Source organism: Notolabrus celidotus, chromosome 5 (assembly GCF_009762535.1).
Source record: "Notolabrus celidotus isolate fNotCel1 chromosome 5, fNotCel1.pri, whole genome shotgun sequence".
In the NCBI taxonomy this organism is placed as follows: domain Eukaryota; kingdom Metazoa; phylum Chordata; class Actinopteri; order Labriformes; family Labridae; genus Notolabrus; species Notolabrus celidotus.
In genome coordinates this window covers 27,431,813-27,454,515 of record NC_048276.1, presented here as the reverse complement: position 1 = coordinate 27,454,515, position 22,703 = coordinate 27,431,813, and the positions used below count along the sequence as shown (strand labels likewise).

General features: G+C 40.4%; 2 protein-coding genes and 1 long non-coding RNA gene across 4 annotated transcripts in view; 2 read left to right on the top strand and 1 right to left on the bottom strand.

The window, feature by feature from the left end:
- The window catches only part of fez1 (fasciculation and elongation protein zeta 1 (zygin I)), a 29,703-nt gene extending 15,160 nt beyond the window's left edge, over positions 1-14,543 (top strand). The window contains exons 4-10 of the mRNA XM_034683995.1: positions 988-1,074; positions 2,670-2,838; positions 4,515-4,819; positions 7,435-7,515; positions 11,093-11,168; positions 11,248-11,313; positions 13,570-14,543. Coding sequence (XP_034539886.1) covers positions 988-1,074; positions 2,670-2,838; positions 4,515-4,819; positions 7,435-7,515; positions 11,093-11,168; positions 11,248-11,313; positions 13,570-13,586 — 801 coding nt within the window. The 3' untranslated portion in view covers positions 13,587-14,543. The remainder of the gene's footprint in view (positions 1-987; positions 1,075-2,669; positions 2,839-4,514; positions 4,820-7,434; positions 7,516-11,092; positions 11,169-11,247; positions 11,314-13,569) is intronic.
- A 2,788-nt stretch (positions 14,544-17,331) lies between these two features.
- LOC117812197 lies at positions 17,332-22,603 on the top strand. The gene is made up of 3 exons (XR_004631159.1): positions 17,332-17,426; positions 21,395-21,515; positions 22,499-22,603. It is a non-coding gene; the product is annotated as an uncharacterized LOC117812197 (long non-coding RNA).
- Positions 18,402-22,703, bottom strand: part of esama (endothelial cell adhesion molecule a) — an 88,265-nt gene continuing 83,963 nt past the window's right edge. For both annotated transcript variants that reach the window (XM_034682825.1, XM_034682826.1), the window contains 2 exons: positions 22,449-22,581; positions 18,402-21,424 (listed from right to left, as the gene is read on the bottom strand). In XM_034682825.1, coding sequence (XP_034538716.1) covers positions 20,887-21,424; positions 22,449-22,581 — 671 coding nt within the window. In that variant the 3' untranslated portion in view covers positions 18,402-20,886. The remainder of the gene's footprint in view (positions 21,425-22,448; positions 22,582-22,703) is intronic.

Below are 22,703 nucleotides of genomic sequence, written 5' to 3'. Positions count from 1 at the left end.
GCATTTCCAACATCAGCTACATTAGTACCTCAGTTAATGTCTTTGATAATGCTTTTAAAACCATAGCGTCTCTGCTTTAGCTGACTCACACCTAATGTCAGCTGAAAACAGTGTTGGAGGACTGCATCCAGTCCTTCTAAGCTACGTCAGCTTCCCTCTTTACATGCTAAATCCCTGTTTGTTCCCTGTAAACAGACTCTGAAAAACCCCTCTGTATTGTTACCCAAGAGTAAATCCTTTGGAGAATATGAAAGTTTTCAAACACATTTCATAACAACTCATCTCTTTTGTGACAGTATTAAAGTAAAAATAAAACGTTTGACCTCATCAGAGCAGAGTCAGGAATTTACTACTTTTTAGGTCACACTACAGATACTACTACACTATTGAATCTAACGCAACTGTCTTTCTGTAGTGGGAAATATTGAGCAGTAGTGTCTGACTTTCTGTCTTTCTTGGGTAAGATTGGATGAACAGTGTCTGACTCTTTTTCTTAAGTGGGTAAGATTGAAAGAATAGTGGCTGACTCTTTCTTTGGTTGCTAAAATTGAACGAGCAGTGTCTGACTCTCTTTCTTAAGTGGGTAAGATTGGACGGGCAGTCTCTGACTCTTTCTTTAATGGGTTAGATCAAACTTGCAGTTTATGACTCTTTCTTTAGTGGGTAACATTGGAAGAAAAGTGTCTGACTCTTTCTCAAGTGGGTAAGATTGAAAGAATAGTGTCTGATGTGTTTTTTAGTGGGTAAGATTGGACAAGCAGTCTTTGACTCTTTCTTTAGTGAGTAAGATCCCACTGGCAGTGTCTGACTCTCTTTCTTTAGTGGATAAGATCAAACTTGCAGTTTGTGACTCTCTTTCTTTAGTGGGTAAGATTGGACAAGCAGTCTATAACTCTGTCTTTAGTGGGTAAGATTGGACAAGCAGTCCATGACTCTTTCTTTAGTGGGTAAGATTGAGTGTTTTAAATGTGAGCTTACTTTCTGCAGATCCATGAAAAAGAGGAGGAGGAGATGAATGAGAAGAATGACAACGCCAACTGCCTGAAAGAAGAGCCTCTCATCACAGCTGATCAGGTGTGTGTGTGTGTGTGAGTGAGTGAATCCTGTTTCTGATACCTTGTGAGAAGACATTGCCATTCTACCTCCCTCATGCACTTTTTTAGGGTCTCTGAGTATCTTGACCTTATTTCACTGAGGCAGCCTCTATGCTGAATCATTTTCTGCTATGACTGGTGGGTTGGGGCTGCTTCAGCAGTTGGACTGTAGTACTGAAGGGGGAGGTGAGGTCAAAGACAATACTTTCGATTTACTAATCAGTTTACGTTCCATCCCTCACCTGTGGTCATGAGCTTTGGGTAGAACTTAGTTTCCTCTGTAAGGTGGCTGGACTTGGTCTTGGAGTTAAGGTGAACATCTGAGCGAGCTCAGAGTTGGTTAAGGTGGTTAAGCTATCTGATCAGAATACCTTCTGGGAGGTAACTCGGGGGTAAACCCAGAACTCACTGTAGGGATAATATTTATCATTTGACTAGGGAAGGCCTCAGGCTTCCCAAGGAGGAGCTGGAGAGAGGGGTGTCTGGGCCGACTTGCTTAGCCTGCTGCAACCGGGACCCAACCTGACCCTGGACGGACTGGCAAACAACTTTCATACATGGGTTCAGGGGTTATTTGTTAATAAAGGTGATGTAACCCTAAAGAGTATTTTGGGTCTTTCCTTTCAGCGAACCTGTTGTTCCTAATTTTTTTTAAATGTCAGAGGAAACAAATTCCTGCTGTGAGTCCTTGAGACTTCCAGGGCCCTGCTGATCAGAGTTTAGTCTGATTAAAAATCCTGTTGTTTTCTATTCAGGATCAGGTTGTACAGCTGACTTTTGTCCCACTTTTACAAAGTAAAACTGGATAAGATCAACCAGATCAAGATCCAGAGTAATAATGTTTACCAAATCTGGATTGCCAGTGCTGTAAATGAGGTGACAGATGACATGTTCTGTCCATAGGGAGAGCTAAAGCTGACCAATCCTAACAGCTTCATCTTTCACGTTTGAGTCACAGCAGTTTTTTTTATGGGGACGCGATGCTAACGTATAACCTACATGAGGTTTTCTTTTTGTTCTGGAGAGCCAGCCTGAAGCTGGGAGCTGGACAGGCCTGATTTTATGAATCAAAGTTATTCCAATCCAACTCAAACCTTGAGGTGTTATCCAGATTAAACTGAGATTAGACTACCTGAACCAATCTGATTTGTAACTGTTATTATTCTTCTGAACACCCTTGTTTTTAAGATTTAATCCATCTTTAATCTGATCAGATCACTTTCTAAACACTTCCGTCTGGTGGACTATGTTGTATTTATCTTCCATGTTAAATGTTGTAAGCAAATAAAGCCTGATGCAGATCTCCTCTAGATGGTTTGGAGGTTCGCTGTAGAGTGTGAAGTGAATATTTAGTAATAAACATCCTATATGAGTCTTTCAGCACATTGTTACCACAGTGGCTGTATTACCTCTGTTATCCCATGTAAACATCAGTCAGTTTGAAACGTGAGAGGCTCCACTCTCCTGACAGATGGATGGTGAATGTGTGTGCACTTAGACCTTTTATCCTGTCCATCAGCCTGATCGTCTGTAGTACATCCTTGAATCTCTCCCCTCACTCTCTCACTCTTCCAGGTCATTGAGGAGATAGTTGAGATGATGGAGAACTCACCGGATCCTGGTGAAACTGAGGAAGAGGATGAGGAGGAGAGCAGCCACTGTTCCTCCAGAACCAACCAACCCTCCCTGCTGGAGGAGATCAGGCAGCTGTCACTGGCCTCCAATAACAACTGCTCCTATGAAGGTAAGGATGGAAACACGCCATGTCTGTATTTCTTTGTCTTATTTAGTTTTCTTCAATACAAAAAAAACTTAAATACTTGATGAAGCAGCGTATGACCAAGATGTGGTATCAACAACAATAACTAAAAGTAAAAAAAAAGCCTGGGACCAGCACTTGGCCACAAGTGCTGGGCCACTTGGCCACAAGTGCTGGTCCAAGATGGCCTCAATCTGAAGGCGAGAGTGTCAAATTGTAATTTTATTTATTTGCTTTTTTTTAGACACAGTCAGACTAATCAGAGGAGAGGTATCCCAGTGATGCTGCTTCACTGGGAAAGATTTATTTAGCCTTGCATGCATTAATAAAGTGAATCCATCAAAAGCTTTTCGTTGAGCCAGAGGAACTGGTTGGCTAACCTTTAGGGTTATCAGTCTTTCTAATGGCTTTACCCTCAAGGATAGAAGTCATATTTCTCTTTGAATCATGGTGGTGCACATCAATAAAACACAGCACAAAAGGTAAGACCAGCCATAAACGTGTCCTTGATTTGGCTGCACATGACTAATAACATTAACCCTTTTTGCAGAACATGAAAAGATGGTCATGATACATACCTGGATAGCATGGTCAGGGACAAAGCTGCACAAACTGCAGTGCGTTTCCGCCTGTGTACTGTCATATACAGCCTGTTTCTGAGTGGACCAATATGTTTTAGGTCTTGTTCACCTGTGTACCCCATATATCAGTTTTTCCATGGGTCATCAATCAATCTTTATTTATATAGCACCGAATCACTACAAACGTCTCAATCTCTCAAGGCGCTTTTACAAACATATCAGGTCTAGACCGTACTCTATGTTAAATTTTTAACAAAAGACCCAACATCAAGACTCAGTCTTATCTCATCTTAATCCATCATGAGCAGAGCACTTTGCAGCATTTAGCAAGTTACAGTGACAAGGACAGACTTCTTTTGACAGGCAGAAACCTCAAGCAGAACCAGACTCATGTTAGACAGACATCTGCCTCTGGAAAGAGGGATGGAGGAGATGAAGAGAGAAAGAGAGAGAGAGAGAGAGAGAGAGAGAGAGAGAGAGAGAGAGAGAGAGAGAGAGAGAGAGAGAGAGAGAGAGAGAGAGAGAGAGAGAGAAAGAGAGAGAGAGAGAGAGAGATGAGAGGGACAATACTTAGTAGATAGTAGTTGGAGTCTGGCAACGTCCGTAGCAGCAGGACGTCTACCCCAGGGAGAGTTAGAGTAAGTGATGGGGGGACAAGACATTCTTGGCCATAAGACCTGACCTCTGTGGAGCTGAACATATCATAGATCCTTGTGGTTCCTTTGTCTGAGATCAGTGATCTGTCCTTGATCACAGGGCCATCCAGGACACTGAACCCCAAATTGCCCCTGGTGGCTGTGCCAGTGGTGTGTGAATGGGATCAGTTAACACTGGTTGCACTTTGCATGCCATCAGTGTGTGAATTTTAAAAAACACAGTCCATTTACATTTCATGAACCATCAAAGAATGACAGATATGTTCCCTCTTGAATCCACTAGCAGCTTAGAGTTTAGGCCCACTAATTATGTGAGGTAGCCCAAAGGCAGTGACCTCTCAGTATCAAATCTGTACCTAATGGTTCAATAATCTGTTTTAAAACTCAAACACTGAGCTTGCTCTTCTTCTCCTCTGTCCTGCAGGTCTGAGTCTGATGCCCAGCTCAGCGCTCGTGGAGCTGCTGCAGAGGGTGGAGGCTGCCATCCGTGAGTTCTCCGAGGAGCTCGTCAACCAGCTGGCCCGGCGTGAAGAACTGGAGTTTGAGAAGGAGGTGAAGAACACGTTCATCACTGCCCTGATGGAGGTGCAGAACAGACAGAGAGAGCAGCGAGACAGCAGCAAACGTCGGCGCCGGGACAAAGCCCTGAGTCTGCAGGGAGGAGGGACGGTGACTGTGAATACAGGAACCACCGGACAGATGGAGAAGACAGGAAGCATGCCTGCCAAGGTATGAGGGGCAGGGAGCTGAGTGTTTTACACACCTTTAATTATTTACATTGGGTGAGTTAGTGTGTGTGCTCAAATCTAGAGCCTTAACCGCTAATAATAAACAAGACAATAAAATGCACATGGACAGAGATCTAGAGATCTGCTCCATCTGTCTCTGGTTGTGGGGGATATTAAGAATCATGTAGTGGGCTGTATAGCTGATCCATAGAAAATATTGGTTTATGGGCATGATGAGAGGGGTTTCTTCACTGAGTGCCTATTCTTCTCATAAAAGCACAAACCTTGTGTTTATTTCAAACTCCAGTCCTTCTCAAAAAAGAAAGAAAGATGGCGTCAGCCTCAAAGCCAACCTTAGGCATCAAAAAGTTAGTCTAGAGGTGAGCTCAGGGCGAAAAGAGATTACTATGTTCAGAAAATAAATATTTATTCACACTTTTCTTACTTCTTTAACTGAGGAAAGAATGAGGCGTTCACTAAATAGTTTTCTAAAAGCATGATGTTATTTATTTATTTATTTATTTATTTATTTATGACTCTTGATTATTAGATATGGTAAACAGTTGGTGTTTGGGGGTACAGCATCACATCTATCCCTCACTAACAGGTGTTAAAACTGCAGGACATCTGGATAATCCTTAGTCCACCAACATTAGCCCTTCTATGTAGTCCATCTAGAATTTCATTAATTCGACAGTTTACTCAGACACAAGTCAGAGATTATTTCACAGAAAAAATAACAATGAGGACGACAGGTTAAACACTGAAACAAACACACACAGCTCACAAAACCCAAAGGTGGGTTTTCATGACATGTACGTGACTCTATTGTGGCCCTTGACTGTGAAAAAGCAAGCTGTTTTTTTAGAAAGTTCTCAAGTTGAACCAACTCTGAACTTGCACTAGCACCAGCCCAGAAGTAGCACCAGGGTCACTTTAGTGGTAAAAGGGTGTTATTAGAGGGCAGAGGAGGTAGTGCAACAGATTGGCCTTTTTATCTGAGACCTAAAGACTCACAGCTGGTCGTCCAGATTATTTCAGGTCTGTGCTGTATGATAACTAAATGCTGCTTCACTGTGATGCTCAGCAGGTGTCCTTCAGGTCTGAGATTGGTTCATATGTCTCCAGAATGTCAGAGAGCTGGATGCTCTCTGTTTTTACACAGAGACATTTTGAAATCAATTCTTAATGGTTAGCTTCTGCCAATAGAACCAACATTTGTACATCAAACGCCCCATCCCAAGTTCCAGTTCACAAAGCATACTGCACTCATGATATTGAAGAAGTAAACGCCCATGGCTGATAGCTTTAAAGGTAACTTTTTGAGTTTTTAGTTCCTTCATTCAGATGATTGGACAGTGGATAGAGCAAAGCTAAGGCCCAACCTTTGATCTGTTATGATGGTCACTGTGTCTGGTGAGCAGAACCAACATGATGCCGTCAAAGGAGGAGAAGGAGGGGCGGGGCTTTTTGCACTCTTATGTGATCGTCCCTTGACAACACATCATAAAAGCAGGGTTGTTGTTGCCATAGCTCCACAAACTTTTGTGTCTGACTCATAGTTCAACTTGCAGCTCTAACTCCATCATTCTTCTTTGTCTTCGCCTTTCGTTTCCTTATGCTCGTGACTTTTGTATGTGAAGAGAACTCTGTGCTCTTATTGGTCAACCTGCAAATGACATCACAGATCATAGAAGGCAGGATGAAAAAATCAAACATGGAAGACTCTATGTCAGGAGGTTAAGAGGCATCCCAGATGTGGCCTTGACTGACATTCACTTTGACACACTATACGGGACAAAACCATTGATTATCGGGCCTATACCCTTGTAATCTTGCTCATAACATGCAGCCTGACCATGGCATAAGAAACTGGGAAGAGACACAGCGGGGAAAGACAAGCAGCAGTTTGGCCACTTTGAGGACTTCTGTACACGACTTCAGCTAAACCTGCACCCCTCACCTGACTGATCTAACTTCTGTTCAAACAAAAGTGATGCACTGTCAAGCCTGTCCATATAGGGCCCTGTGATTGTCTACAATAACTTTATCTTCTTCTCAAATGACCAGGAATCAGACTTTCTGATGTATACATACAGTATGATGATTTAATGATCTAGTGTGGAAGTAGAAAGCTCAGCTTTGACAGCACTACCTCCTCTGTCTGCCAGCATTAATGGATATCCGGTCCATTAGACTCTATAGTCTCTTCCAGGAAAGATCCTAAAGTGGAAGTGACCCGTTGTCTTCATACAGTAACAGCTCAGTCCAGCCTGCTCCCTTCCAATAAAGAAACTAATGGATTTTCCCAGCATGCAATGCAGCAGCAGAGCTTTTATCTGCTGACTGGAGGCTACCTGAGGCTGAGTATCTGAAGTAGTAATGAACATAGGGAGAGTTTATGATGCAGTATGAATAATACAGACAGTCACATCTCTGCAGGGTGTCATGTTTCTGTGAATAGACATTTTGACATTTGATTAGATTTCACTCTATCAGTTTGATGAGCTGCTTGTGATAATGGTCTTCATGTGTGTGTGTGTGTGTGTGTGTGTGTGCGTGCGTGCGTGCGTGCGTGTGTTTTTTTTGTGTGTGTGTGGTGTTTTTGACCTGCAGCGTTTCAGCATGGAGGGACTGTCCAACATCCTGCAGACGGGTATCAGACAGACGTTTGGAGGCACAGGGAATAACAAACAGGTAAGATTCAGTCTGACATCACTTTAACAGAAACAGGAAAAACAAACAGTTAATGAGAACAGTCAAAGGTCACTCACCAAAGCAGCCACACCACCACGTGGGTGAAAACAAGCACTACAGCTGACAGTAGATAAATAAGCATGCATCCTCAGTTCAAAATATTATGTTCTGCCGAAGTTTAAAGTATTTTGTTCTTCATCAGTTTAAAATATTATGTTCTTCCTCCGTTCAAAGCCACAAGATGGGGCTGTTAACTCTCATTTAAACCCTCAGGTTTTCTGATATACTGTATGTCTCTGATAACTGATCAGTCATAGTTTGCATGTTTGTGACTGGCTGTTAGCTTTGGCTTCCTGAGAGATAATAATATAGTTTGCTCTTTAGTTTAAGCTTTGTATTTACAGAGGTCCTGATTTGACCTTGAGGCTGACCACACATTGGACAGGTTTAGGGCCTGATTTGCCCCAGCCCAAATTATCAGGGGGCTGACCTGATTCAGGACTCATTGTAACCGATTATTTGTCCATCCGACTATTTGACTGCTCCAGACCACATCAGAACCTGATCCCCAACCTGGAATCATAAAAAACAAACATGTTTGATATTTATGTTTCCAGGTTGAACCACCTTTGATTGAATACCTGCAACAACCAATGAGAAGAGCGGACCAGTGATCACACAAGTTTCTGTGAGATCTTGTGTCTGTGGAAAAATTTACCACAGACATTTAGTGTGTGGTCTAGTGCTTTGAAAGACTTATGTAGTCTGTGTTCAGAGGATTGACGTGTTAAAAACCAGCCTGAACTGTCCTCATGTGTAAGGTCTCCCACAGTTTTAAAATCTGTGAAATCGAAGAACTGTCCAGTGTGTGATCAGCCTTAGATGGACTGCTTTCACTAAAAAGGGGACAGGGATTTAAGTAAAGGGAAAAGTACCAAGATGGGTAGGAGTAAAAATCATTAAATAATAATAATGATAATAAAGTTTGTTTATAAAGCACTTATCAAAACAGACATTACAGAGTGCTTTACACCATAAAAACCCACAATAAAGAGAACCGGGCGTGGTTGGTATATGGGCTGGCAAGACAATAAAAGAGTAAAAGAGAAAATACTAAAAGCAATTTAAACATAAAACAATTAAAATCAGTAAAACAAATAAAACAATGAATGAATAAAAGAAAACCATGAATAAAAGTAGATTAAAAATAAATGTAACATTGAGGATAAAACAATATTACAGGAAGGCCTTTCGATAAAATATGTTTTCAGCTGTGATTTAACAGCAAATTAATGCTTGGTCACCCTTAGATTTCAACTTTCAACTTTGTGACGGGAACTTTAAGGAGGTTCCTGCCTGAGGATCTGAGGCTGCGCCCGGGCTGGTAGGGTGACAGCAAATCGCAGATATATTCAGGGGCCAGGCTGTGAAGTGCTTTAAAAGTGATAAGTAAAACCTTAAAATCTATTCTAAAAGCAATGGGCAGCCAGTGTAGGGTCATTAAAACAGGAGTAATGTGCTCTCTCTTCTTGGTTTTAGTTAAAAGTCTTGCTGCTGAATTTTGTACCAATTGTAATCTGAATCTAAATGATTCACATAAACATAGATATACAATTAAACTGCCACATTATGACAGAGATTTACAGCTTGTAATCCTACCCAAAACAGGGATTAGGTTGTCGATGTTAGACACTGGTTTGAGCAAAGGCTTAGGCCGAAGAAAGGCAGCAGTCATTGCAAAGTGAGATGGTGGTTTTTTTAATCAAAAATTGTACAAATAAAAAAAAAAATCACTCAACAGGAAAACCTCAGCCTCACAGCAGGCTGTTACCACCAAGTGGTAATGATAAACCTGGCCAGAGAAAGTGCTGAAAAATATATTTAATCAATCATTTCTGCAGTTCCAAGGTTAAAAATGTAGAGCTACACATAATTAGACGATTTAGCAAATGTTCATATATAGACAGAAAAGGGAATTAAATTATAAGAAAAACAAGTTGGCTGTAAAAATATGATGTGCCTTGACCTCTTTATAATTATCTTATTAACTCTCCATTGTCCTTGGTGTTCTTTCCTGATTACTAAACACACACAAAATTAAGGAGAGGTTTGAAATAATGAGACTTGATTATACGTCAGATAGTGTAATACCAATGACACACCTGTAATTAGGCTGTCCTGAAAAAAGACAGCTCACCTGACAGCACGGCCCATAGTTGTGTCTCTGTCTCTGTCTCAGTGTGACATCAGAGGTCATTCATTGTGTGTAATCTGACCTCTGTGGACGATGCTGGGGCACACTGCAAAAATACATCTGTGTCTGTGTAACTTATTGCAGATAAAACCATGAGGAGGTTAACTTATGTTATATTTATACATTATATTTACTTATATTATTATGAAGATAGCTTATATGATATTTAGAAGTTACATTCACTTATATTATTATTAAAAGGTTAATTTACATATTTAAAAGTTATATTCATTTATAATATTATTACAAGCATAACATATTTATTATTTATATGTAACATTAATTCACATTCTTATTATAAGGATAAATTATATCTCATTTGTAATTTATATTCATTTATATTATCATTATAAGGTAAACAAGTCCATCATTTTGTTTTTCTCCACTGATGGAGGGTAAATACAGAAATCTGTTCCAGGTTTTGCAGGGATTACTGGATGTAAACAAACATGTAGACTGCTTTAAAAGATGTGTCACTGTGTGTTGGAGTAAAGCAGATTCCATCACCGTGGCTTTGCTCCAACACCCGTACTCATGTTATTTACTGTGCCAGGAGAAGATTAATGACAGTCTGCATGCCACATGTACCAGAGGGCCTGGGTAAATCTCATCACATTATGCAGTATGTAAACATACTGAAGTGCTAGGTGGGTACTTTTAGGCTGTTCTGATTCAAAAGTCTTTGTTGTCTGGGCTACCATTTGGGCATGCACCTCCATCACAGCCTCTTTAACAACATTCACAATAACAACTATACAAGATCTGTAATAAAGGGTCAAAGGTAAAGTTCACTGTTCTAAGAATAGCCCAACCTGTAATCACTTCATGGATGTACACACTTTGTGAGAGCAGCTGCAGTGCACACTGTAATTGGGAAGTGTGGTTTGGTTTGCAGGGTTTGATTTGATCTTTAAATTCTGAACAGTCTCAATGATTGTTGGCAGACTCATGAACTTATGGTAAATAGCTGATTAGCAACCAGAAATAAGGAGACCAAGCATGGTATGTAGTATCTACTGAGACACATCCTGCAGGAGAAGGAGAGGTTGTAAGGATTCAGTTCAGGGTTGATTACAGCAGGCAGGTAACATTTTCCAGGCTTCATACTTCACACCGAATATATTATCATTATTATTTATATGTCACTGGCTTCAATGTTTTTATTTAACTCTTGTGTAAAGTGATATGTGTTCTCCTTACAGCTATTGGCTTTAAATGAAGTGCTGTGTTTAGCATGAGAAGCTTCCTCTGAGTGTAAACACATCTTAACAAACGTGACTGAGCATGAATAACTAAGTTTAAACCCTCTGTCTCTGTTCACAGTATCTGAACACAGTTATCCCTTTTGAGAAGAAAGGCACCCCTCCTTCTGTTGAGGATCTGCAGATGCTCACAAAAAGTAAGTATCCAACAAGACTTTGTGTTAGAAGCACAAAACAATGCACCCAGAGCTCACAGCCTTTTATTTCTTCGTCTAGTTCTTTTTGCCATGAAGGAGGACAGTGAGAAGGTGCCTACGCTGCTAACTGACTACATACTAAAAGGTAAACTCATGCTTTAGTGTTGAAATGCTTCTGATGAACTGAGCCTGTCCTTCTCATATCCTGTGCAGCACACACATGGTGTTTGTAGACTTCAGTAGCAGGACTTCACATTAGGGATGGGCGATACCAAATTTTTCAATTCGATACGATACCGATACATGATGCAGTTCATCTGTCAGGACCTGATCCGTAACATTACATCAAGTGTGACTCAGCATGTCAACAAAGTCATGGCTAGAGGATCATGGCGGATCGACACAAAAGATCTAAAGTTTGGCTTCACTTACAATGATACCAAAACAGCACAGGGAGGAAGCACGTCCATTATGACATTCACTTCAACACGGGGTGAATTTGAGGGACTGCTCTTTCTTTGATGTGCTGTAGTATCACGTTCGCTTTTATATAGAGCGAAACAAAGCTTGTCTACAAATATTTCAAATATATTTTTTGTTAGATACGAGCTCCCCTGGTCCTATGAGGGGTCCCTGTCGTGCAGAAACTGTGTCCACTTTAGAGATGAAGGGCGAGATGAATGTGGAGAAAGTGGAGGAAAGTCTCCGTGCTGTGGAAGAGTGGTGATGGGATTACACCTCTTTGCAACCGTTTAGTCTCCAGTGTTTAGGTAGGAGAAATACATTATGTATGATGATATTAGTTCATATTATAATGTGTTTTTTTTTCTTTTTTTCTTTAATGTATTTAAATAATTATGGTTTGTAAATTTCCTTGATCTTTCCTGATAAGAAATGTTTAATGAAGTAAAAAAGAAAAATTCATGTCATAGTTGAAAGTTCACTCTGAGCGTTTAAATGTCCAAACAATAAATGCAGGCTAATTTTATTCATGTAGTATTCATTATTTTTTGGAACTGGAATCAGGAATCGATAAAATTGAAATGGTACCCAACCCTAGACTTTCACAAGGGTTCACAAAGTCAGCACAATGATCTACTGTTCAATTCTTAAAGGTTTGAAACAAAGATGGCGACTGAAGATAGTATGCTGAAGTGGCGGCTCAGCATTGGAGACTAATCATTGGCAGAATTTATGACTACCCATAAAACATAAGCTGATGAAGCTAATGTTAGCTCCATGAGATTGATAAAAATGCTGACCTGCTTAAAGCTTCTATTTGGAGTTTGTAGGTGGTTATGAAACAGACTTAAAGATGAATGCCTTTTTATAGCCGTGTCTATGTGACGTCCATTTGTCTTTCTGCAGGACTGTCTCTGAGATCTATCTGGATGAATAAACTTTTCTTAGTCTTTCTGGAGTTAAGGAAAAATGTTACCTACTGAGCAATTGTTTGGTCTCCCCTCGCTGCTCTTCCTTGTCATGCATACAGGTGACAGAGGGGAGCGCTTGTTTTCCACACACTTCCCTCACATCCCTGCAACAAGCTACAGTGGCTTTTAAAAATATCTCTCTGTGTTCTCATGAGCAGACATGAGCTCAGTGTTTCACTGCAGGCCAATTTGAGGGGGAGAGCAACTGTCACATGTGTAATCCATTATCGCTTTGTACTGCAAAATAAATACCTCAAAAAGCAAGCTATCACATAAATAAATAATCAGGGATAAGAGTGGGGGCTTAAGAGTATTTTCACTTACCAAATGGGGGGCTTAATTCGCTGAGAGGCACAGCAGCCCCCTCTGCTGGTTCACTACAACTTGAGAAGTTTTTTCAATGGAACCTCTGCAGGGTTTATTTATTTACCCTCCTCTTTCTCTCAGTGCATATTTAGGACCTAGTGAGGAATAAAAGCTGTTATAATTTGGCATCGCCAGCTTGGTCTATGTCGTCATACATCCCAACATGCTTTGAGCAGCAGAACAGCTGCTTGTGATGCAAAATGAACACAAGGAATTGAGGTTGATTTCAAGAGCAGTTATGATGGTTCTGAAAGCTTTAGTTTGACTATGGTGAGATCTTGTGGGTAGAATGCGTCTCTCTACGTTTATACTGCATATATAAAATATATATATATATATATATATATATAAACATTGTGTTTGTATTTGGAGCGTGTGTACTGTTAATACAATGTTTTTCTTTTTGCATTCGACTCTTTTATTTGTAGCACTTTTAAACCTTGCATGTGTTGTGTACTTTTGATTGTGCATCATTTCTGAGATTGCAGTGAGAAGATGGTTGACAATCTGACAGCCTTGTTTGCCTCTGTGTGCATCATTTCATCAAATAACTTAGTAAATCCCATCCTGTTAACGTTAACTTCACTCTCTCTCTCCTGCAGTCTTGTGTCCTACCTAAGGCTTCGTCAGGCCAGGGGCCACAGTGTGACGGAGAATTCTCCCACCATCCCTCCCCACCTTGGCCCAAACTGCATGACCTCCCTTCTTTTACCATTATCAACCATGGATCCTCACCATCGACATTATCGTATTCACCTCAACTATGACAACTGCCTTTCGCTGAGCTCACCTGTTTCCCTCAGGCCGGTTGAAAAATGACCGCCGTATGAATCGTTAAAAAGGCGGGATGGCCGATCCTGCTTTTAAAGGACTTCACTAATGGAGCATGATATGCTACTAAATCTCACAGCACTATTCTGGTACAGGGAAACAATGTTATCATTGCTTTCTTTTCTTTCTTCCTTCACTTTGTTTTCTCTGATCCAAGTTTTCACACATATTTTTGAACCGATGTCTTTACCTCTGGGTTCTGTTGTTCGTGTTTCTCTTTAAGACTACACTGTTAACTAATGAAATGCCATACTGGATCCACAAGTGATCATATCTCTGTAATGTTTCAGATTCATTCGAATACAAAAGCCATGCACCTTTTCTGACAACTTAGTACTGTAGCTCCATGAATGAGAGGAGACACATGAGTATTACGGGTGCAGTGCTTTACACAGCTTTGACTCTCTTTGTCTTTATTTGTCACTGTCTAAAACTACAGTGCTCTTTTAATACTTTGACATTTATTTTTTAATTTGTACCTGAATCTTTGTTATGAACTTAGTTGCTGATTTTCTATTTTGGTTTTCTGTGTAATCAGAGTGACAGGTTTGTGTGCAGTCTGCCATGTTCAGTCACGTGGAGGTGTTTCACTGTTCTGCAAATATATCATCACCCCCCCCCCCCCGGTGAGATGAGCTCATTTCAATTAAGGCCTGCGTATTAACATATTTATGGTTCCTTTGCGCCATGTAGTTGAATGTTACATCGCTAATTGCAAATTCTAATAAACATTCAATAAACATCCATGCATGACTTGTGTGTTTGCTTTCCCTCTTAATCTAGCCGGTTACAGACTGATACGCTAAATGCTGCTAACTCGGCAAGAAACCCAAATCTCACTGAGTGTATTTGTCTAAAAATGTCTCACTGCAACTCATTTAGGTCTCATTCATTTGACAAGTCAAGACACAACATTTAATCTAAAGATAAAATATATTAAAAAGACCTTGATTATGGGTGAAAATACATCAGGTGTGCTACTGTTTGACCAAAGAGGCTGCGATTAATCCTGGTTTATTACTTAGCTTTTTAAATACTCAAAATGTGTCGCATTGAAAATGCAGAGAAAGCTACGAACATCCTGACGCACACAGCCCAGATGATTTAATTCAGTTTTGAAGGTGGCCTGTCAGATTATAAGTGGGGCCCAGGCCACTCTGGCTGTCCCATGGATACTCCCCTTTCTCCTACCTGAAAGTACCTGAGCCCAGCCAGCTCATTGCTCACACCACTGCATGTGTGAATATGCCTAGCAATGTTACGGATTCAAACACAGATCCACCTTGAAAACTACAAACACCTTGCACAGGTTTAGCCTGATGTAGCCACACACCTCAACTCAAGCCCAAAGGCGAATGATTAGACGACCATTACCGAACTTAAGACTGAGCATCTTTCCTTCTGCAACAGAAGGTGCCACGTTCTCCAGTTGGCATAGATTTTCTTCTTATAGTGCAAACTACATCCACATGCTGTGAGTGAACAATCAGGAGTTGTGTCCTGTGAGTTTGTATTTGTGCAGCATGGTGAGGAGGCATGTCTGATGGCTGGAGACTGTGAGTGAACGTGGATCTTTTGTCTGTTGGTGTTGTTCTTACAGAAGGAAACAAAGACTTTAGATATGAAGATGAATAAAGAGTAAAAAGTGTTGAAAGCACAACAAGCTTCACTGGAACCCGAGTTGAAACACTAATAATGAACACCATGTGGCACAGTCCTGGGGTCTCATTTATAAAAGAGTGTGTAGAATCCCTACTAAAAGACTACGTACTCAGAAAACCCTGAAAAAATAATTTTGATTTATAAAACCATTCGCACGCAAACTTTACGCAATGTTCCGTTTTTAAATCACAGACTACCTGGAGATATGCGCACGTAGATCAGCCTTGTATTCCGCCCTTTTCACGCTCACATTCAACCATATACGGTCAATGCAAAGCACGTTATGAATGAATATGCATACAAATGAGCCGGAAGATCAAAGGTTCTCACAGTGAATCTAGGCAACAACAGAGAGGAAGATGGAGAAAATAAAGGCTGTTTCCGAAACCGCCTACTATACTAGCAGTACGTACTGATTTGTCCAAAATTCAGTATGTAGGAAGCAGTATGTGAACAAGAGCAAAATCTGCAGTAAGCCAAAACTCCCCGGATGTCTACTGATTTGGGAAAATATCTCAGCATCATAGACTGTATAAAATATGGACGTAATATCCGTGATGTCACCCATCTGTTCCCGAGAGCTGTTTTGAAGCAAATCGACGGCGGCAGCCATATTGGAAATGCGGAACTCAACCGGGCAGAACGTGACGTAGTGTGAACCTCCTGGCCAACAGCTATGTGTTCCCGACCGGGAGTCACTTCAGTCATGTCCTTATTTGGGCAAAACTGGTAATCTTAATATCTTCTGAACCGTCACGTTAGAAAAAAAATTCACCCCCCGTACAGTGTGTGCCGATAGAGAAATTAGCTTCGTAGGGCCAAACCGTTTTTTGAACCAGGCTGTTTATTGATGCTGCAAAGATCGTCTTTTTCCCATTCATATCTATGTGGTTTCCGGTGTTTCTGCAGCCAGCCTCAAGCGGATTTTCGATGTATTGCAGTTTATAACACTTCCGCATTGGCTTCATCGTTTGAGACCGGAGGTTGCCGCTAGCTCAGCATGCTTCGGACCAGTCTGCCTCGCGTACTGTTTCCCATAATGCACAGCGCTCGTTCTGCTTTTTCTTTTTCCTTATTTTTTGACGGGGGGGAATCCGTGTTTGGGTGCTGTGAAAGTTATCAAATTACATATAAACTACTTCCTAACTTTTTAAATCATAAATGGATGCTAAATAAGCAGTTTCTCTATCGGCTTCGCCGTTGTTTACTTCCGCTTTCCGAAACCGGAAATCCAGCGACGTCTGGCTCAGCATGCTGCATGACAGATCGGACAGAACAGTCATACTACATACTAAATTCAAATGCAGTATGTAGTAGGCAATACCTACTGCCTACTACATTAGTAAGTAGTATGTGGCAAGCCGGTTCGGAAACAGCCAAACTTTCTGACACACAAACCGTGATCCTCGTGAATGAAGCGGAGGTCAGAGAGCACGCATTGTTTGTTTCTTACAGCAGGAGGGACACAAAAGAAATACAAATAAAAATAAATATATCGAGTGACTCCACATCGCTGCAGCATGTATCTGTCAGTAGTGCCAGAGCATCCATCATTCATCGTTACGCACATGTCTCACTGCAGTGTTTCATGTTTACAGGACACACACTTTTATTTCACATTACAGCTCACGTCCTTCAGAGATCTCCTGTCTCTGATATTATCTGACAGAAGTTTGATCCGTGAATATAAGTTTTAATGTGTTGGTTTCATCACGGGCAGCTTCGCCTGCGTTCTGACTGAATATGATAATATGTAAGATAATAACTGTGAGAACCGGGCATGGCTTTACTTCCACACTTTTCTCATTAACACAGTAAACACATGCGTTAGAAACATTGAAAACATGACTGTCACTTTGCTCCGCGGCTGACTTACGTCCTCTGATGTAACTTTGGTTTTTACCTCCCGACAAACACGTTAGGATACGGCCCGTGTGTTTCCTCTACACCTCAGAGGAATGTAAAGGTGAGACAAAGCTGATGAAATATTTGATGAACTTTAAGTCACGCTTTTATCTTTTAATGACAGCTTATTGGAAACGTCTCACAACAAACACACGTTCAAATAGAATATGCATATTTTAGTGATGATGGTGACGCGGGTCTGTTAATATGTTGTTATTCAATGAATGAAATGTGTAAAAGGCATCAAAATATAATCTGACTTCAGTTCTCCCTCTCACCAACTGCGTCGCCAATTTCCCCTTGCCTCTAAAAAGTACGTACGCCTATGGGGCGCCGTTTGTAAAGTTGTGCACACCGAAAATAACAGCAACATTTCTCCACATTTAGCTCCAAAACGTCATAAAAATGTAGAGTGATTTTTTAAAAGTCACTTTTTAATCACTTTTAGAGGAAAATTTGTGATCTTCTTCACATTTAATTTTGTTGTGAAAAATATATTAAGTTAAAACAATTGTTAAATCCAAATACTAAATATAAATATAAATATTAAATGTGTGTTTACAAACAGCGCCCCATATACGCCTGGGTCAGAGTTTGCTTACCGGTAGTCACATTTTCACGTCAAGTTTGTTTTTTATAAATTACAAACTTGGCATGAAAACTGGCGTACGCCAGTTTCAGGCCCCGTTTTGTGCGTAAGCAACCTTTATAAATGAGACCCCTGGTCTTAAGAGAAGGGGGCTACACAGTGTTATTATGATGTTAGAGCATATCTGTGTATTATTATTACTTTTTAGTTACCAAGGATCCCTATTTGATTTCTAACACTGATTACACTTTAAAATGATTTACCAATTTCTAGTTTGAACCATGCTGCTGTATTTAAATGCAGGTGCCTTTTCTCACTGTGAACAAAAACTTTCTTCAATTAAAAGCTTGAGATAAGTTAGAGCCTCTCTGTGCTTTAAACTTCACACAACAGGCTTTTTTTAATGACTACATTGGAAACTTTGAGGATAAAAAGCACAAACACAAGTTATCATTTACCTTTTATTTAAAAATATTCATACAAAGCATTTTCCATGAACACAGATGGAGGATACAAGTGCACACTGCACATTAATGTCCACAGTTAAACCTCACTGTTACATGAACAGGAGTTTTACAATCCATCATGGTTTATAACTCACTGACAGCCAGCAAGAAACATTAACTACCTATCGTATCTGCTCATGTGCTCTTATATGTCACTGTAGAAAAATAAAGGCTTGTCTTGGATTATTTTAAGGTTCCTATTGTACACACTTTCACAAGTTAGAACAGAGGGTCCATGAGCTGGAGCTGCACAGACTCCAGATCAAAACAATCTCCGCATAGCTCTCTGCTCTGTAAAAGCTACGGGATCAGACTCCTCTTGCAGGTTTTCTGTCAGGTTTGAATGAAGCACACGTTTTCAGGATGTAAAGAGTTAACTCTGACTTTCTGTGCACACTAAGAAGAGAACAAAAAACAAACATGAGACATAATGCTCCAGTGTAACGACGAAACAGCAGGATACATAGCATAATGACTTATAACCAGAGACTTATATTTGCATTGTGTTATATTTAGATGAAATATAACAGACAGTTGTGTCACCAAAATAAGAGGGAGCAAAAATAATAATCATAAACAGATTTCCCTTTTTAAACATCATGTATACAGCTTTATAAATCTACTGCTGAGTCATGGCAGCTTCATTATTTCAGTCTAAAGATGCAAAGATGATTCTTTTTGAATGAAACATGATGGAGTAAAACACAGAGGTTATATTCAGTCAGCTGTTTGAAATTACCCAGTTTATCACAGACAGTGTACAGACAGGAGACGAAGCCTCCTGATGTCAAATAAGTGTGTTTGACCTTTGTTCTCATGAAATCACAACTTAATCTCTTCAGATTAACGTATTAAGCTCTTAAATTTAAAAGTTTATCTATTATTGCCACCACTTGTCCATCCTCACTGGGGCAGAGGACAAATGCTTCTGTACGTTTCTTCTGTGTGAAGTGCTTTAAAAATCAACTAGATGTACAGATCCAAAAATAACTTACTGATAACTTTTGAGTCAATATATGCCAATCTGTTTTTTTTTAAATAAAAAAACAGGAAACAAGAAATGGAAACATAATCATACCCAATACAAGCTCCGTCCTGAGATTTATTCCTTGTCTGGTCACATGACTGTGACATAGATTAGAGTTATTACAGCTCTGCCTGAAAACAAGCTTTTAATAACCTGACAGCTCTCCACAACTCCAGCGTCACTCCTGGCTCCACATGAACCAACACTGAGAGGACAAACAGCTTCACCTACCTTTCATAAACAGTCTATGAACTCAAAGGAAACTTCTTCAAAACATGATCGAAAACGAGTAATTATGAACTTTACATTAAAACATTGTGGGTTGATAGTTTTTGATTTATATAAACTCTTCTGATTCCTGTAAATATTTTTTGGCAATGTCAAACTGAAGGAGAAGTAAGGGGAACTCTTTAAGCCCCTGGCAGTGAGTCTACATGCTTCAGTATCACCTTAACCACCCCCTCATCTCCGCTGGAAAATAAACTACAGCTTAGAATATTCAAAAAGTAAAGCAAGACAAACTGTACATCTTTGGTTCAGTATCCAGTGATGCAGGCAAACATATGGATCAAACATATTGATCATTATGTTTCTTACAGGCTGCTACATGAAAAAAAAAAACTTAACCAAAAATAAATATCATATTTACAATTTCCATCCTGCAGGACACTTCAAATGAAAACAACTCAAGTGTGGAGTGAGCAAAGTCACCAAACTGCAGCTCTGAATAGTGCTCGATATTATAAGAAGCTTTAGTTAATCTGTGTTTAAAGAATTGAGTCTAAGAGCATTTTATAAGCTGGACCGCTGACAGAAGTAAAGCCAAGAAAGGGATTAGGATACTTGATCATATGTATAGTGTGGTCTTATCTTTCTCTGCACAAGCCTGCAGCAGAAACACTCATTTATTGGTCTTCATTTACTACAACTAGTCCTCACCAGTTTCCTCCTGAGCTGCATCATGAAAGCATGTGCTTTAACTTCCTGTCTTTACAGCAGTTTTTAAGTAAATATGACAAACTGCAGACTGTAATGGATCTGTGTTTTCCTCAAGCCTCTGAATGATCCTCCACTGTGATAAGAATGGCAGGAAACAAAGTAACAAAACATTTAAAAGATGTGTAATAAAAAAAACTTTAGAAATGCTTTGATAAAGTAGAAAAAAAGAGAAATGTATGAAAATGATATCCATACATGTTAACGACGTATACAGTGCGTACAGAATATAAAAGACTGGAGTATACTTAAAGAGAGTAAACAGTCTGTGTCTGTATCCATAAAAGCTTCATTAAAGTGTTTTACTTATTGTAATCTTTGCTAAATAAGAGTTCCCTTTGAAAATAAAATTCAGCAGACCCTCTCTGACAGTGTGGAGGGGGGCTCTTGATACGTTAGACTGTTAGACCAGAGAACCGGCCTGGTTCTGTGCAGGCACCATGATGGGCACCCCTCCCATGCGGGCGATATTGGAGGCGGTGACAGTGGAGGTGGGCAGTGGCGGTGGGACAGGCGTGGTATGGAGCTGTATGTGAGGCTGGCTGTAGGTCATTGGCAGCGCTTGAGCCTGAGGCAGCTGGGTGTAGCGCTCCGGTCTGGGCAGAGAGCTCCCGTTGGTGCTGGGCTCAGAGGGGACAGGCTGGTCACGGGGCAGGGTGGTGTTGTTGTTGTAGCTGTAGTGCGTGGGGGTGGAGGCTCCGTGGTGGCGGGACGGTCTGTAGCCAGCCGTGCTGCCTGTGGCGGTGATGATGGAGGCCGTGTCAGACGGGGGGCGCTGCGGGTACTGCTGCAGATGGTGGTGGTTGTTGTGGTGGTGGTGGGGGGGCTCTTTGTGGTGGGGGCTAGAGGCGATGGAGGACAGGGTGCCATTCTTGGAGATAATGTCTGAACCCATGCCACTCTTTGCCCAGGAAACACGCTTTGGAGCCTGAGCGTCCTCCCTGCAGAGAACAGAAGATACAGACCGTTTACAGCAACACAGAGGACCCAACCAGAACCATCTCACACTGTAAACAACAAATGACTTCTTCTGTCAGTAACTAACACTTCACTGTTACATTATGGTGTGAACTTAACTTTGATTTGTCATTTTAAATTAATTGTACTTGTTTGTAAAGCTATGAACAGCCTTGCTCCTCCATACATCACAGATCTCCTGTCATTTTATGTTCCACCACGATCACTGAGGTCCTCGATGCTTCCTTTTTAAATGTTCCTGTCTATGTAACACAAAGAGAGCTTTCTGTTTTTATGACCCTAAACTGTGGAACTCTCTGCCACAGGACATGAGAAAGGCAAGCTCTCAGTGTGTTTTTAAAAGTGAATTTTTAATTGGGAGTAATTTATTTTTAGCCCTGGACTGCATTATTATAATCATTGTTTCAACAGCATTTATTTATGTATTTATCTGATCTTTTTAACTTTAACTTATTTTTAATTTTGCTTTCTACTTAACTTATTTTATCAATTTTACTGCACTGATTTTATTTTTAAGTATTTTATTTATGATTATGTCTATATTATTTTACCATTTCTGTTGTTTTCTGTCTCTGTTCTTTTGTGAAGCACTTTGGGCTGCATGCCTGTATGTATGAAAGTTGCTGTATAAACAAAGTTGAGTTGAATTGCACAACTTTTAGCAAATTGTAAATGGACTGAATTGCGCTTTCTTTAGCCTTCTAGAAAAATAATAGTAACTAAAACTTTAGAAACGGGGCAACAGATTATTTCCTCTGTGGGTTTCCTTAGCTCAGCCACCAGAGAAAATGTTGCCTCAGATTAACCAAACACTGTTCTAAAACAATAACCGAATGTAATCTGTCAGAACCTTTGATAAAGTGAGATGAGTCTCTGTCTGTGGATCACTTAAGTGACAAGAAGCATTTAAATCTGCTCTGATTTGAGTCGTGTTCATGTAACAGTCTGTGGATCAGCCTGCGTAGGGCAGCAGTCTCATTAACTCACTTGATTTCATTTGCCATGTCATCCTCGTTGTCTCTCCTCCTCTTCATCAGGAAAAAGAAGCAGATAACGACAAGGAAGAGAGCGCCAAATATTGAGCCCACTACAGCCCCAACGATCATCCCCACGTTGTTGGCTACAGGAAGAAACATGGGACAAACAATGATTACATGTAGTCGAAGCATTTCTGTATTCACAGAGTATACGTTATCTCTGAGAATCATGCTTCTGAAAATGTTTAATAATGTCTATGCATGT